The sequence below is a fragment of the Phyllobates terribilis genome, unplaced genomic scaffold (assembly GCF_046119375.1).
Source record: "Phyllobates terribilis strain yellow unplaced genomic scaffold, ASM4611937v1 Scaffold_2__4_contigs__length_985480577, whole genome shotgun sequence".
Classification (NCBI taxonomy): domain Eukaryota; kingdom Metazoa; phylum Chordata; class Amphibia; order Anura; family Dendrobatidae; genus Phyllobates; species Phyllobates terribilis.
Genome location: NW_027362762.1, coordinates 968,394,105 through 968,410,267, shown reverse-complemented (window position 1 = coordinate 968,410,267; position 16,163 = coordinate 968,394,105). Strand labels below are relative to the sequence as shown.

The window sequence follows — 16,163 nt, the reverse complement described above, 5'->3', positions numbered from 1 at the left end:
CAGCGTAATAATAGGGGTCCGCACGTTACAGGTGAGAGGAGACCCCACAGTGTAATAATAGGGGTCCGCACGTTACAGAGAGAGGAGACCCACAGTGTAATAATAGGGGTCCGCACGTTACAGGTGAGAGGAGACCCCACAGCGTAATAATAGGGGTCCGCACGTTACAGGTGAGAGGAGACCCCACAGTGTAATAATAGGGGTCCGCACGTTACAGGTGAGAGGAGACCCCACAGTGTAATAATAGGGGTCCGCACGTTACAGGTGAGAGGAGACCACACAGCGTAATAATAGAGGTCCGCATGTTACAGGTGAGAGGAGACCCCACAGTGTAATAATAGGGGTCCGCACGTTACAGGTGAGAGGAGACCACACAGCGTAATAATAGGGGTCCGCACGTTACAGGTGAGAGGAGACCCCACAGTGTAATAATAGGGGTCCGCACGTTACAGGTGTGAGGAGACCCCACAGTGTAATAATAGGGGTCCGCACGTTGCAGGTGTGAGGAGACCCCACAGTGTAATAATAGGGGTCCACATGTTACAGGTGAGAGGAGACCCCACAGTGTAATAATAGGGGTCCGCATGTTACAGGTGTGAGGAGACCCCACAGTGTAATAATAGGGGTCCGCAAGTTACAGGTGAGAGGAGACCCCACAGCGTAATAATAGAGGTACGCATGTTACAGGTGTGAGGAGACCCCACAGTGTAATAATAGGGGTCCGCATGTTACAGGTGAGAGGAGACCCCACAGTGTAATAATAGGGGTCCGCAAGTTACAGGTGAGAGGAGACCCCACAGTGTAATAATAGGGGTCCGCACGTTACAGGTGAGAGGAGACCCCACAGCGTAATAATAGGGGTCCGCACGTTACAGGTGAGAGGAGACCACACAGCGTAATAATAGAGGTCCGCATGTTACAGGTGAGAGGAGACCCCACAGTGTAATAATAGGGGTCTGCACGTTACAGGTGAGAGGAGACCACACAGCGTAATAATAGGGGTCCGCACGTTACAGGTGAGAGGAGACCCCACAGTGTAATAATAGGGGTCCGCACGTTACAGAGAGAGGAGACCCACAGTGTAATAATAGGGGTCCGCACGTTACAGGTGAGAGGAGACCCCACAGCGTAATAATAGGGGTCCGCACGTTACAGGTGAGAGGAGACCCCACAGTGTAATAATAGGGGTCCGCACGTTACAGGTGAGAGGAGACCCCACAGCGTAATAATAGGGGTCCGCACGTTACAGGTGAGAGGAGACCACACAGCGTAATAATAGAGGTCCGCATGTTACAGGTGAGAGGAGACCCCACAGTGTAATAATAGGGGTCCGCACGTTACAGGTGAGAGGAGACCACACAGCGTAATAATAGGGGTCCGCACGTTACAGGTGAGAGGAGACCCCACAGTGTAATAATAGGGGTCCGCACGTTACAGGTGAGAGGAGACCCCACAGTGTAATAATAGGGGTCCGCATGTTACAGGTGAGAGGAGACCCCACAGCGTAATAATAGGGGTCCGCACGTTACAGGTGAGAGGAGACCCCACAGTGTAATAATAGGGGTCCGCACGTTACAGAGAGAGGAGACCCCACAGTGTAATAATAGGGGTCCGCACGTTACAGGTGAGAGGAGACCACACAGCATAATAATAGGGGTCCGCACGTTACAGATGAGAAGAGACCACATAGGGTAATAGTACATGTATTTTGTGGGTCTGCACATTACAGGGGATAGGAGACGTGTAGCATTATGTGTAACAGATGGGGGCGCTCACACTCCCTCCGGGGTCCTGCTGTCTCCCGCAGTTCGAGGCCGCCTGGGTGTTAACAAACATCGCCTCAGGGAACTCGCTGCAGACCCGGATCGTCATCCAGGCGGGGGCCGTGCCCATCTTCATAGAGCTGCTCAGCTCCGAGTTTGAGGACGTGCAGGAGCAGGTAGTGTGGTGTCGCCCCCCCCCCCCCGCCCCTGTGTCGTCGTCCCCCCCCGCCCCTGTGTCGCCCTCCCCCCCCCGCCCCTGTGTCGCCCCCCCTGCCCCTGTGTCGCCCCCCCTGCCCCTGTGTCGCCCCCGCCCGTGTGCCCCCCCCGCCCCTGTGTCGCCCCGCCCCTGTGTCGCCCCCCCCGCCTGTGTCGCCCCCCGCGCCCCTGTGTCGCCCCCGCGCCCCTGTGTCGCCCCCCCACGCCCCTGTGTCGCCCCCCTGCCCCTGTGTCGCCCCCCCCGCCCCTGTGTCACCCCCCCCGCCCCTGTGTCGCCCCCCGCTCATGTCGCCCCCCCTGCCCCTGTGTCGCCCCTCTCCTGCCCCTGTGTCGCCCCCCCCGCCCCTGTGTCGCCCCCCCCTGCCCCTGTGTCGCCCCCCCCGCGCCCCTGTGTCGCCCCCCCTGCCCCTGTGTCGCCCCCCCGCCTGTGTCGCCCCCTGCCCCTGTGTCGCCCCCCCCGCGCCCTTGTGTCGCCCCCCCCTGCCCCTGTGTCGCCCCCCCTGCCCCTGTGTCACCCCCCCCGCCCCTGTGTCACCCCCCCGCGCCCCTGTGTCGCCCCCCCGCCCCTGTGTCGCCCCCGCTCATGTTGCCCCCACTGCCCCTGTGTCGCCCCTCTCCTGCCCCTGTGTCGCCCCCCCGCCTGTGTCGCCCCCCGCGCCCCCTGCCCCTGTGTCGCCCCCCCCTGCCCCTGTGTCGCCCCCCCCCGCGCCCCTGTGTCGCCCCCCCCGCGCCCGTGTCGCCCCCCCTGTGTCGCCCCCCCCTGCCCCTGTGTCGCCCTGCCCCTGTGTCGCCCCCCCTCCCCTGTGTCGCCCCCCCCTCCCCTGTGTCGCCCCCCCCCTCCCGTGTCGCCCCCCCCCTCCCCTGTGTCGCCCCTCTCCTGCCCCTGTGTCGCCCCCCCTGCCCCTGTGTCGCCCCCCCTGCCCCTGTGTCGCCCCCCCCGCGCCCCTGTGTCGCCCCCCCCGCGCCCCTGTGTCGCCCCCCCTGCGCCCCTGTGTCGCCCCCCCTCCCCTGTGTCGCCCCCCCTGCCCCTGTGTCGCCCCTCTCCTGCCCCTGTGTCGCCCCCCCGCCTGTGTCGCCCCCCCCTGCCCCTGTGTCGCCCCCCCCCTGCCCCTGTGTCGCCCCCCCCCGCCCCTGGTTCGCCCCCCCGCCCCTGTGTCGCCCCCCGCTCATGTCGCCCCCCCCTGCCCCTGTGTCGCCCCTCTCCTGCCCCTGTGTCGCCCCCCCCGCCTGTGTCGCCCCCCGCGCCCCCCCTGCCCCTGTGTCGCCCCCCCTGCCCCTGTGTCGCCCCTGTGTCGCCCCTCCCTGCCCCTGTGTCGCCCCCCGCGCCCCCCCCCTGCCCCTGTGTCGCCCCCCCCTGCCCCTGTGTCACCCCCCCCCGCGCCCCTGTGTCGCCCCCCGCTCATGTCGCCCCCCCTGCCCCTGTGTCACCCCTCTCCTGTGTCGCCCCCCGCGCCCCCCTGTCCCTGTGTCGCCCCCCCCGCGCCCCTGTGTCGCCCCCCCCCTGCCCCTGTGTCGCCCCCCCCCTGCCCCTGTGTCGCCCTCCCCCTGCCCCTGTGTCGCCCCCCCTCCCCTGTGTCGCCCCCCCTCCCCTGTGTCGCCCCCCCCGCCCCTGTGTCGCCCCTCTCCTGCCCCTGTGTCGCCCCCCCTGCCCCTGTGTCGCCCCCCCTGCCCCTGTGTCGCCCCCCCGCGCCCCTGTGTCGCCCCCCCGCGCCCCTGTGTCGCCCCCCCGCGCCCCTGTGTCGCCCCCCCGCGCCCCTGTGTCGCCCCCCCGCGCCCCTGTGTCGCCCCCCCGCGCCCCTGTGTCGCCCCCCCGCGCCCCTGTGTCGCCCCCCCCGCGCCCCTGTGTCGTCCCCCCCCGCGCCCCTGTGTCGCCCCCCCTCCCCTGTGTCGCCCCCCCCTCCCCCTGTGTCGCCCCTCTCCTGCCCCTGTGTCGCCCCCCCGCCTGTGTCGCCCCCTGCCCCTGTGTCGCCCCCCCTGCCCCTGTGTCGCCCCCCCCGCGCCCCTGTGTCGCCCCCCCCGCGCCCCTGTGTCCCCCCCCGCGCCCCTGTGTCGCCCCCCCTGCCCCTGTGTCGCCCCCCCGCGCCCCTGTGTCGCCCCCCCTGCCCCTGTGTCGCCCCCCCCGCACCCCTGTGTCGCCCCTCCCTGCCCCTGTGTCGCCCCCCCCGCCTGTGTCGCCCCCCCCTGCCCCTGTGTCGCCCCCCCCTGCCCCTGTGTCACCCCCCCCCGCGCCCCTGTGTGGCCCCCCCTCTCCCCTGTGTCGCCCCCCCGCCCCTGTGTCGCCCCCCGCTCATGTCGCCCCCCCTGCCCCTGTGTCACCCCTCTCCTGTGTCGCCCCCCGCGCCCCCCTGCCCCTGTGTCGCTCCCCCCGCGCCCCTGTGTCGCCCCCCCCTGCCCCTGTGTCGCCCTCCCCCTGCCCCTGTGTCGCCCCCCCTCCCCTGTGTCGCCCCTCTCCTGCCCCTGTGTCGCCCCCCCTGCCCCTGTGTCGCCCCCCCTGCCCCTGTGTCGCCCCCCCTGCCCCTGTGTCGCCCCCCCTGCCCCTGTGTCGCCCCCCGCGCCCCTGTGTCGCCCCCCCCGCGCCTCTGTGTCGCCCCCCCCGCGCCCCTGTGTCGCCCCCCCCGCGCCCCTGTGTCGCCCCCCCCGCGCCCCTGTGTCGCCCCCCCGCGCCCCTGTGTCGCCCCCCCCGCGCCCCTGTGTCGCCCCCCCCGCGCCCCTGTGTCGCCCCCCCCTCCCCTGTGTCGCCCCTCTCCTGCCCCTGTGTCGCCCCCCCGCCTGTGTCGCCCCCTGCCCCTGTGTCGCCCCCCCTGCCCCTGTGTCGCCCCCCCTGCCCCTGTGTCGCCCCCCCTGCCCCTGTGTCGCCCCCCCTGCCCCTGTGTCGCCCCCCCCGCGCCCCTGTGTCGCCCCCCCCCGCGCCCCTGTGTCCCCCCCCGCGCCCCTGTGTCGCCCCCCCTGCCCCTGTGTCGCCCCCCCTGCCCCTGTGTCGCCCCCCCCGCGCCCCTGTGTCGCCCCCCCGCCCCTGTGTCGCCCCCCCCTGCCCCTGTGTCGCCCCCCCTGCCCCTGTGTCGCCCCCCCCGCGCCCCTGTGTCGCCCCCCCGCCCCTGTGTCGCCCCCCCTGCCCCTGTGTCGCCCCCCCTGCCCCTGTGTCGCCCCCCCTCCCCTGTGTCGCCCCCCCCTGTGTCGCCCCCCCCGCCCGTGTCGCCCCCTCCCGCCCCTGTCGCCCCCCCTCTCCTGTGTCGCCCCCCCTGCCCCTGTGTCGCCCCCCTGCCCCTGTGTCGCCCCCCCTGCCCCTGTGTCGCCCCCCCCGCCCCTGTGTCGCCCCCCCTCCCCTGTGTCGCCCCCCCTCCCCTGTGTCGCCCCCTCCTGCCCCTGTGTCGCCCCCCCTCCCCTGTGTCGCCCCCCCCGCCCCTGTGTCGCCCCCCCCGCCCCTGTGTCGCCCCCCCCCGTCCCTGTGTCGCCCCCCCCGCCCCTGTGTCGCCCCCCCCGTCCCTGTGTCGCCCCCGCCCCTCCCGCCCCTGTGTCGCCCCCCCGCCTCGTGTCGCCCCTCTCCTGTGCCATCCTTACATGCTTGCTTCCTCTCCGCAGGCGGTGTGGGCTCTAGGGAACATCGCTGGAGACAGCACGGTGTGCAGGGACTATGTGCTGGACTGTAACATCCTGCCCCCGCTGCTACAGTGAGTGCAATGCTGCCGCTGCCTGTAGTGACGGTACTGAGTGTAGGGGAGGAGGTCAGACAGCAGCCGCCCTCCATGGTGTCACCTAGTAATGGATGGAGAGACCTCCCGCATGATGTAGATACGTAGACCCCGCCGGCCGCTCCCCCGCTGTATGTGACGTCCCTCACAGGTCACCTACTGGTTATATATTGCAGGTTACTCGCCAAACAGAACCGCCTGACAATGACCCGGAACGCCGTCTGGGCCTTGTCTAACCTGTGCCGGGGGAAGAACCCACCGCCGGAGTTTGCCAAGGTGAGAGACGCCGACTGTATGTGACTGTGAGCGGGGGAACGAGGACCCTTCATGCTCAGGTACAGGGGTCTATAGTCTGGGATTCCCCCCAGTATGAGCTGGAGCTGAGCGCTGCTGACAGTCTCCGTCCCGACCTGTCCACGGATGCTGCACTGCAGGAAGGAGGTCCGGCCGACTGTGGGTCCACTGCGCAGAGGTGATGAATGCGGGGGTAGTGAAGCTCAATCTGGACTGATTGCGGGTTTTTCTGAAGCTCCTTCTGCACTGATTGCGGGGGTTTCCTTGTGTAGTTTGTATGAGACAATGGTGATCGGTCCTTAGCTGCTGTGTACTGTGTGGATACGTGCGGGCCTCCCACCTTCCTACCCCGTGAGCACATGATGGGACCGGCCTCTGACTATTGAGTCTCAGGGGTCACCACGCCTCTCTGGGGGTCATCTTGTCTCTCTGGGGGTCATCGTGCCTCTCTGGGGGTCATTGTGCCTCTCTGGGGGTCATTGTGCCTCTCTGGGGGTCATTGTGCCTCTCTGGGGGTCATCGTGCCTCTCTGGGGGTCATCGTGTCTCTCTGGGGGTCATCGTGCCTCTCGGGGGTCACCGTGCCTCTCGGTGGTCATCGTGCCTCTCTGGGGGTCATCGTGCCTCTCTGGGGGTCATCGTGCCTCTCGGGGGTCACCGTGCCTCTCGCTCCACATCGGGAGGTCTTACGGGCCGCCGGTGCTCACGGGCAGCAGAGGAAGTTCTGCTTTCGTCCTCTTTTAATGGTGGGAGCAGCGCACGATCCCTGCGAGGGCCGACGAGCGGCTGCCGGATGATGTGGCCTCTTTAGTGGCAGGCACTGGACATCCCCTTTAATGTAAAGTAATGGCGATTCCTGGTCCCCGGGACTGATGCCCTTCGCTCTCCCCGCAGGTCTCCCCGTGTCTGACCGTGCTGTCATGGCTGCTCTTCGTCAGTGACATCGATGTCCTCGCCGACGCCTGCTGGGCGCTCTCTTACCTGTCGGACGGGCCAAACGATAAAATCCAGGCGGTGATCGATGCCGGAGTGTGCAGACGGCTGGTGGAGCTCTTACTGTAAGACATCGTGAGCGGATGTCACACGGATGAGCGGCGCACGCTGAGCCTGTAACCACCTTCTGCTTCTCTTCCCTCCAGGCACAGCGACTACAAAGTGGTGTCACCGGCCCTGAGAGCGGTGGGGAACATCGTCACTGGGGATGACGTGCAGACTCAGGTACGGAGCAGATGAGATTGTGTCTCTTAAAGGGGAAGTGCCCCCCTGTCCATGGATGTGCCAGGTATTCATGTGAGTGTATGAGGCGCAGAGCCGTACATGAGACAGTTCTGCCCTCCGGTGGATGAGTGCATGAACAGCAGGCGACTCTGCAGCCATGTGAGTGATTGTGCCGTGATTATAAGAGTGGCGTCTCCGCTCCGCAGGTCATCCTGAACTGCTCCGCTCTGCAGAGCTTACTCCACCTATTGAGCAGCCCCAAGGAGTCGATAAAGAAGGAGGCGTGCTGGACGATATCCAACATCACCGCCGGGAACCGGACTCAGATCCAGGTCTGTGCGGCCTCCATGGCCAGGGCTGACTGAACAATCAAGCTGACTAGCCGTCTAATGACTGTCTTTCACGTCCTCTGCTTGTTGTCAGTGAATGGCGACTGAACGCTGATTAAGTGACAGTAAACGGAAAGACTGAAAATGTGGTTGTTGACTCGGCGGTTGCTGCATGTTCCTGTCTTCAAGAGCGCACCGCTCCTCTGCCTCCCGGCTTCCTGGTTACCACAGGCGGAGCGCTCCTGAAGATTGACAGGTCAACTAAGCAGCATGGCTGACTGTGCGCACTCTGCCTGGCCGACTGTGCGCTCTCTGCCTGGCCGACTGTGCGCTCTCTGCCTGGCCGACTGTGCGCTCTCTGCCTGGCCGACTGTGCTCTCTCTGCCTGGCCGACTGTGCCCTCTCTGCCTGGCCGACTGTGCGCTCTCTGACCGTGCGCTCTCTGCGGGGCCGCCTGCCGCGCGCTCTCTGCGGGGCCGCCTGCCGCGCGCTCTCTGCGGGGCCACCTGCCGCGCGCTCTCTGCGGGGCCGCCTGCCGCTCGCTCTCTGCGGGGCCGCCTGCCGCTCGCTCTCTGCGGGGCCGCCTGCCGCTCGCTCTCTGCGGGGCCGCCTGCCGCTCGCTCTCTGCGGGGCCGCCTGCCGCTCGCTCTCTGCGGGGCCGCCTGCCGCTCGCTCTCTGCGGGGCCGCCTGCCGCGCGCTCTCTGCGGGGCCGCCTGCCGTTCGCTCTCTGCGGGGCCGCCTGCCGCGCGCTCTCTGCGGGGCTGCCTGCCGTTCGCTCTCTGCGGGGCCGCCTGCCGCGCGCTCTCTGCGGGGCTGCCTGCCGTTCGCTCTCTGCGGGGCCGCCTGCCGCGCGCTCTCTGCGGGGCCGCCTGCGCGCGCTCTCTGCCAATTCATTGCAAATATCAGAACTGCGGTCAGAAGCTGTAAGATTCCGGTTATCCGTCACTTGCAGGAGCTCCGGGGCGCCGTCCTGGTGTCTGTGCTGGGGGCGGATGATGGGAGTTCAGCTCCATGTTAACCCTTCTCCCTCCTCTCCTCTCTCTACAGACTGTGATTGAAGCCGACATCTTTCCTGCTCTGATTAACATCCTGCAGACGGCCGAATTCAGGACCCGGAAGGAGGCGGCGTGGGCGATCACTAACGCCACGTCTGGGGGCTCCGCAGAACAGATAAAGTAAGGCTCTGCATACGTGAGTGTGTACAGGGTGCACGGTCCGTATCACACAGACGCTGCATGGTCAGAGGGTGCTGGAGATGATTGCTGATGTCCCCCGCGATCAGCACCAGACCCGAGATCATCCTTATGTCCGAAACCACAAGACATCTTCAACTGAGACATAGCATAGATAAAAGTCCTGCACCGAACCTTGAGGAAATGGCTGTAAGCGTGGCCAGAAGTGCCTGTGAAAATGTGGCTCATTTGTGTACAGATCAGCAGTAGATACCTGTAGTGGGGCGGTAATAGTATCGGACAAGGTTCCGCTGATTCTCGTCTTCTGTGTCAGGTACCTGGTGGATCTGGGCTGCATCAAGCCGCTCTGTGACCTCCTCACCGTCATGGACTCCAAGATCGTGCAGGTGGCATTGAACGGCTTAGAAAATATCCTGAGACTGGGCGAGCAGGAGTCGAAGCGAAGCGGATCGGGCATAAACCCGTACTGCGCTCTCATCGAGGAAGCCTACGGTAAGAACGAGAACGGGGCGGCTGCGTGACCCGAGGACGGGGGGCGGCTGCGTGACCGGAGGAATGGGGGAGGCTGCGTGGTGACTGGAGGACGGGGGGCGGCTGCGTCGTGACCGGAGGACGGGGGGCGGCTGCGTCGTGACCGGAGGACGGGGGGCGGCTGCATGACCGGAGGAATGGGGGCGGCTGCGTCGTGACCGGAGGACGGGGGGTGGCTGCGTCGTGACCGGAGGACGGGGGGTGGCTGCGTCGTGACCGGAGGACGGGGGACGGCTGCGTCGTGACCGGAGGACGGGGGGTGGCTGCGTCGTGACCGGAGGACGGGGGGCGGCTGCGTCGTGACCGGAGGACGGGGGGCCGGCTGCGTCGTGACCGGAGGACGGGGGGCCGGCTGCGTCGTGACCGGAGGACGGGGGGGCGGCTGCGTCGTGACCAGAGGACGGGGGCGACTAAGCCTCCGTATCTTTTACTCCATTCACATCCAGAGCTGCAGGTACAATATTCACTAGACATAACCCTGTACATTAGGGCTGACTTAGTAAACCATGCACTGGTGAGATGAAGCAGCAGCATTGTGAGCGCAGCTCTGGATATAGAGTGACTCCAGGTGGGTGACACAGCGTTATGAAGCCGCAGCATTGAGTGCGCAGCTCTGGATGTAGAGTGACTCCAGGTGGGTGATGCGGAGATATGAAGCAGCAGCATTGTGAGTGCAGCTCTGGATATACAGTGACTCCAGGTGGGTGATGCAGAGATATGAAGCAGCAGCATTGTGAGCGCAGCTCTGGATATAGAGTGACTCCTGGTGGGTGGTGCAGAGATATGAAGCAGCAGCATTGTGAGTGCTGCTCTGGATATAGAGTGACTCCTGGTGGGTAGTGCAGAGATATGAAGCAGCAGCATTGTGAGTGCAGCTCTGGATATAGAGTGACTCATGGTGGGTGGTGCAGAGATATGAAGCAGCAGCATTGTGAGTGCAGCTCTGGATATAGAGTGACTCCTGGTGGGTGGTGCAGAGATATGAAGCAGCAGCATTGTGAGTGCAGCTCTGGATATAGAGTGACTCTAGGTGGTGATGCAGATACATGAAGCAGCAGCATCGTGAGCACAGTTCTGGATATAGAGTGAATCCGGGTGGGTGACGCAGATATATGAAGCAGCAGCGTTGTGAGTGCAGCTCTAGATATAGAGAAATGCAGATATATGAAGCAGCAGCATTGTGAGGGCAGCTCTGGATATACAGTGACTCCAGGTGGGTGATGCAGAGATATGAAGCAGCAGCATTGTGAGCGCAGCTCTGGATATACAGTGACTCCAGGTGGGTGATGCAGAGATATGAAGCAGCAGCATTGTGAGTGCAGCTCTGGATATAGACTGACCCCTGGTAGGTGACGCAGAGATATGAAGCCGCAGCATTGTGAGCGCAGCTCTGGATATAGAGTGACTCCAGGTGGTGGCACAGATATACAATTATATGAAAAAGTTTGGGCACCCCTATTAATCTTAAGCTTAATGTTTTATAAAAAATGGTGTTTTTGCAACAGCTATTTCAGTTTGATCTATGTAATAACTGTTGGACACAGTAATGTTTCTGCCTTGAAATGAGGTTTATTGTACTAACAGAAAATGTGCAATCTGCATTCAAACAAAATTTGACAGGTGCATAAGTATGGGCACCCCACCAGAAAAGTGACATTAATATTTAGTAGATCCTCCTTTTGCCTCTAGTCGCTTCCTGTAGCTTTTAATGAGTTCCTGGATCCTGGATGAAGGTATTTTTGACCATTCCTCTTTACAAAACAATTCCAGTTCAGTTAAGTTTGATGGTCGCCGAGCATGGACAGCCCTCTTCAAATGATCCCACAGATGTTCAATGATATTCAGGTCTGGGGACTGGGATGGCCATTCCAGAACATTGTAATTGTTCCTCTGCATGAATGCCTGAGTAGATTTGGAGCGGTGTTTTGGATCATTGTCTTGCTGAAAGATCCATCCCCTGCGTAACTTCAACTTTGTCACTGATTCTTGAACATTATTGTCAAGAATCTGCTGATACTGAGTGGAATCCATGCGTCCCTCAACACTAACAAGATTCCCGGTGCCGGCATTGGCCACACAGCCCCAAAGCATGATGGAACCTCCACCAAATTTTACTGTGGGTAGCAAGTGTTTTTCTTGGAATGCTGTGTTTTTTTGCCGCCATGCATAACGCCTTTTTGTATGACCAAACAACTCAATCTTGGTTTCATCAGTCCACAGGACCTTCTTCCAAAAAGAAATTGGCTTCTCCAAATGTGCTTTTGCATACCTCAGCCGACTCTGTTTGTGGCGTGCTTGCAGAAACGGCTTCTTTCGCATCACTCTCCCATACAGCTTCTCCTTGTGCAAAGTGCGTTGTATAGTTGACCGATGCACAGTGACACCATCTGCAGCAAGTTGATGCTGCAGCTCTCTGGAGGTGGTCTGAGGATTGTCCTTGACTGATCTCACCATTCTTCTTCTCTGCCTTTCTGATGTTTCTCTTGGCCTGCTACTTCTGGCCTTAACAAGAACTGTCCCTGTGTTCTTCCATTTCCTTACTATGTTCCTCACAGTGGAAACTGACAGGTTAAATCTCTGAGACAGCTTTTTGTATCCTTCCCCTGAACAACTATGTTGAATAATCTTTGTTTTCAGATCATTTGACAGTTGTTTTGAGGAGCCCATGATGCCACTCTTCAGAGGAGATTCAAACAGGAGAACAACTTGCAAGTGGCCACTTTAAGTAGCTTTTCTCATGATTGCATACACCTGGCTATGAAGTTCAAAGCTCAATGAGGTTACAAAACCAAAAAAAGTGCTTTAGTAAGTCAGTAAAAAGTAGGTAGGAGTATTTAAAACAAGAAAATGATAAGGGTGCCCATACTTATGCACCTGTCAAATTTTGTTTGAATGCAGATTGCACATTTTCTGTTAGTACAATAAACCTCATTTCAAGGCAGAAACATTACTGTGTCCAACAGTTATTACATAGATCAAACTGAAATAGCTGCTGCAAAAACACCAATTTTAAGAAAACATTAAGCCCAAGATTAATAGGGGTGCCCAAACTTTTTCATATGACTGTATTAAGCAGCAGCATTGTGAGTGCAGCTCTGGATATAGAGTGACTCCTGGTGGGTGTTGCAGCGATATGAAGCAGCAGCATTGTGAGCGCAGCTCTGGATATAGAGTGACTCCTGGTGGGTGACGCAGCAATATGAAGCAGCAGCTCTGTGAGTGCAGCTCTGGATATAGAATAATGCAGAGATATGAAGCAGCAGAATTGAGTGCAGCTCTGGATATACAGTGACTCCGGGTGGGTGACGCAGAGATATGAAGCAGCAGCATTGTGAGTTCAGCTCTGGATATACAGTGACTCCGGGTGGGTGACGCAGAGATATGAAGCAGCAGCATTGTGAGCGCAGCTCTGGATATACAGTGACTCCGGGTGGGTGACGCAGAGATATGAAGCGGCAGCACTGTGAGTGCAGCTCTGGATATACAGTGACTCCGGGTGGGTGACGCAGAGATATGAAGCAGCAGCATTGTGAGCGCAGCTCTGGATATACAGTGACTCTGGGTGGGTGACGCAGAGATATGAAGCAGCAGCATTGTGAGCGCAGCTCTGGATATAGTGACTCCGGGTGGATGACGCAGGCATATGAAGCAGCACCATTATGAGCACAGCTCTGGATATAGAGTGACTCCGGGTGGGATATGAAGTAGAAGCATTGTGAGTGCAGCTCTGGATATAGAGTGACTCCGGGTGGGTGATACAGAAATATGAAGCAGCAGCATTGTGAGCGCAGCTCTGGATATAGAGTGACTCCGGGTGGGTGATGCAGAGATATGAAGCAGCAGCATTGTGAGTGCAGCTCTGGATATAGTGACTCTGAGTGGGTGATGCAGAGATATGAAGCAGCAGCATTGTGAGTGCAGCTCTGGATATAGTGACTCTGAGTGGGTGATGCAGAGATATGAAGCAGCAGCATTGTGAGCGCAGCTCTGGATATAGTGACTCTGAGTGGGTGATGCAGAGATATGAAGCAGCAGCATTGTGAGCGCAGCTCTGGATATCGTGACTCCGGGTGGGTGACGCAGGGATATGAAGCAGCAGCATTGTGAGCGCAGCTCTGGATATAGTGACTCTGAGTGGGTGATGCAGGGATATGAAGCAGCAGCATTGTGAGCGCAGCTCTGGATATAGTGACTCCGGGTGGGTGACGCAGAGATATGAAGCAGCAGCATTGTGAGCGCAGCTCTGGATATACAGTGACTCCTGGTGGGTGACGCAGAGATATGAAGCAGCAGCATTGTGAGCGCAGCTCTGGATATACAGTGACTCCGAGTGTGTGACGCAGAGATATGAAGCAGCAGCATTGTGAGCGCAGCTCTGGATATAGAGTGACTCCGGGTGGGTGATGCAGGGATATGAAGCAGCAGCATTGTGAGCGCAGCTCTGGATATAGTGACTCCGGGTGGGTGACGCAGAGATATGAAGCAGCAGCATTGTGAGCGCAGCTCTGGATATACAGTGACTCCGGGTGGGTGATGCAGAGATATGAAGCAGCAGCATTGTGAGCGCAGCTCTGGATATACAGTGACTCCGAGTGTGTGACGCAGAGATATGAAGCAGCAGCATTGTGAGCGCAGCTCTGGATATAGAGTAACTCCGGGTGGGTGATGCAGGGATATGAAGCAGCAGCATTGTGAGCGCAGCTCTGGATATAGTGACTCCGGGTGGGTGTCGCAGCGATCTTCTTACCCGCTCTCACCCTTCCTCTTCTTCCTCCCCCGTTCAGGCCTTGATAAGATCGAGTTCCTGCAGAGCCACGAGAACCAGGAGATTTACCAGAAGGCATTTGACCTGATCGAGCATTACTTCGGCACGGAGGACGAGGACAGCAGCATTGCCCCCCAAGTGGACCTGAGCCAGCAGCAGTACATCTTCCAGCAGCGGGAGACCCCAGTAGAGCGATTCCAGCTGTAACGCCGTCCTGCGGGGCTCAGCATGCCACACAGCTAGATCTCCATCACCCTCCTCCCTCCGCCATCTGTCTGCCGCCTGCGCCATCTTGTCTTCCCTCTTTCCGCTCCGTAAATCTTTTATTTCCTCTGTATTTTTTGGGTTTCCTGTCCTCCTCCCCCGCACTGCGCACTCTTCTTCTTCTCTCCTTTTTGGCGCTGTCAGTCCTTCCGCCCCACAACCTGCGCCATGACGGAATGGCGTCGCCCATCTGATTACTTTAACATATCTCCATTATCTCACCTCCGACTTCAAGGACACAAAGACAAAAGGAAAAGACCAGACCAACCACACACAGCTGACCGTACTGACAAAGCGAGGCCCGGACCCAGGCGATTGGCGCTGCCGGGACACGGACCCTTCCGATACAAGATGTCCGGCATCTGCCGGACCGGAACGTCAGAGAAGGACTAAGTAAAAGACTTTATTCTGCGAGGCCGAGGGACACGGAAAGTCCAGGATGCAGCGAGCGCCGGGATCGGCCGATCACTGCTGACCGTCCCCGGTGCTCCGCTCTCACCGTCATCTTCAGGCTGCCTTGATTTTTTTTTTTTTTTCCTCCATTTTGCTCCATTTTGTGTCTCTTCCCTCGGACCCCCTGAGACTGTGGACGGCTGATGTCCTGACTCTTCCCCAGAGACACGACGGACTGTGGAAAATTCTTTTGTGGAGACTTTTCTAGTGACTCTTTAAATTAAAAAAAACTGAAAAAAAAATGACAAAAAAAAGAAAAACGTCCCCGTCCCTCTAAACCGACCTCCAAACACAACACAAATCATAGTAATAATAATAATGTGACGGGACTGAATCTGTAGCCACACGCCATGGACGCCGCTGTAGGCCGTGACGTTCCTGAGTGAGGTCTCCTCCTCCCCCTCATCTGTCTGGTTTACACAGAGAAGCCGCCGTAGGTTAGAGTATATATATATATTTTTATTTTACGTTCATGCAGCAATTTTTTCTTTGCTGTGTAAATTATTGCATTATTTTAATGTTGTTTATTGTTCCCACGGCCATTTTACAGGTCACAGGGCGGTGACCCTATAGAGATCTATACAGGGCAATTCCCGGAGCGGACGCCCGGCACGTCCCCAGGGCTCGCCCGCACTGTCCGGATTGCCACAATAATTAAACCATGCTCATTTCTCTCCGTACGGTGATTTCTGTGTGTGACGGCGAAGCGCGAACGTCTGTATTATGTGTGTGTACAACGCCGTGAGGATGAAACGCAGCGACAGAAGGGTTAATGGTGTCAATTAACAAAGTGACTGAAGAGAAATGTATCAGGTGACCGCCCGTCGCCTCCATCGTCAGTATCTGGAGACCGCCCGTCGCCTCCATCGTCAGTATCTGGTGACCGCCCGTCACCTCCATCATCAGTATCTGGTGACCGTCCTCTCCTCCATCATCAGTATCTGGTGACCGCCCGTCGCTTCCATTATCAGTATCTGGTGACCGCCCGTCGCTTCCATCATCAGTATCTGGTGACCGCCCGTCGCTTCCATCATCAGTATCTGGTGACAGCCCCCTCCTCCATCGTCAGTATCTGGAGACCGCCCGTCGCCTCCATCGTCAGTATCTGGTGACCGCCCGTCACCTCCATCATCAGTATCTGGTGACCGCCTGTCACCTCCATCATCAGTATCTGGTGACCGTCCCTCGCCTCCATCATCAGTATCTGGTGACCGCCCGTCACCTCCATCATCAGTATTTGGTGACTGTCCGTCGTCTCCATCATCAGTATCTGGTGACCGTCCCTCGCCTCCATCATCAGTATCTGGTGACCGCCCGTCACCTCCATCATCAGTATCTGGTGACCCCCCCATCGCCTCCATCATCAGCATCTGGTGACCGCCCGTCGCCTCCATCATCAGTATCTGGTGACCGCCCGTCACCTCCATCATCAGTATCTGGTGACCGTC

General features: G+C 60.1%; 1 protein-coding gene across 1 annotated transcript in view; it reads left to right on the top strand.

Moving 5' to 3' along the window:
- KPNA1 (karyopherin subunit alpha 1) overlaps positions 1 to 15,391 on the top strand; it is a 52,082-nt gene extending 36,691 nt beyond the window's left edge. Inside the window, exons 6-14 of the mRNA XM_073668690.1 lie at positions 1,808 to 1,939; positions 5,559 to 5,647; positions 5,845 to 5,944; positions 6,856 to 7,019; positions 7,101 to 7,179; positions 7,386 to 7,511; positions 8,557 to 8,684; positions 9,016 to 9,194; positions 14,018 to 15,391. Of these exons, the coding sequence (XP_073524791.1) occupies positions 1,808 to 1,939; positions 5,559 to 5,647; positions 5,845 to 5,944; positions 6,856 to 7,019; positions 7,101 to 7,179; positions 7,386 to 7,511; positions 8,557 to 8,684; positions 9,016 to 9,194; positions 14,018 to 14,205 (1,185 nt within the window). The 3' untranslated portion in view covers positions 14,206 to 15,391. The remainder of the gene's footprint in view (positions 1 to 1,807; positions 1,940 to 5,558; positions 5,648 to 5,844; positions 5,945 to 6,855; positions 7,020 to 7,100; positions 7,180 to 7,385; positions 7,512 to 8,556; positions 8,685 to 9,015; positions 9,195 to 14,017) is intronic.
- The last annotated feature ends 772 nt before the right edge of the window (positions 15,392 to 16,163 follow it).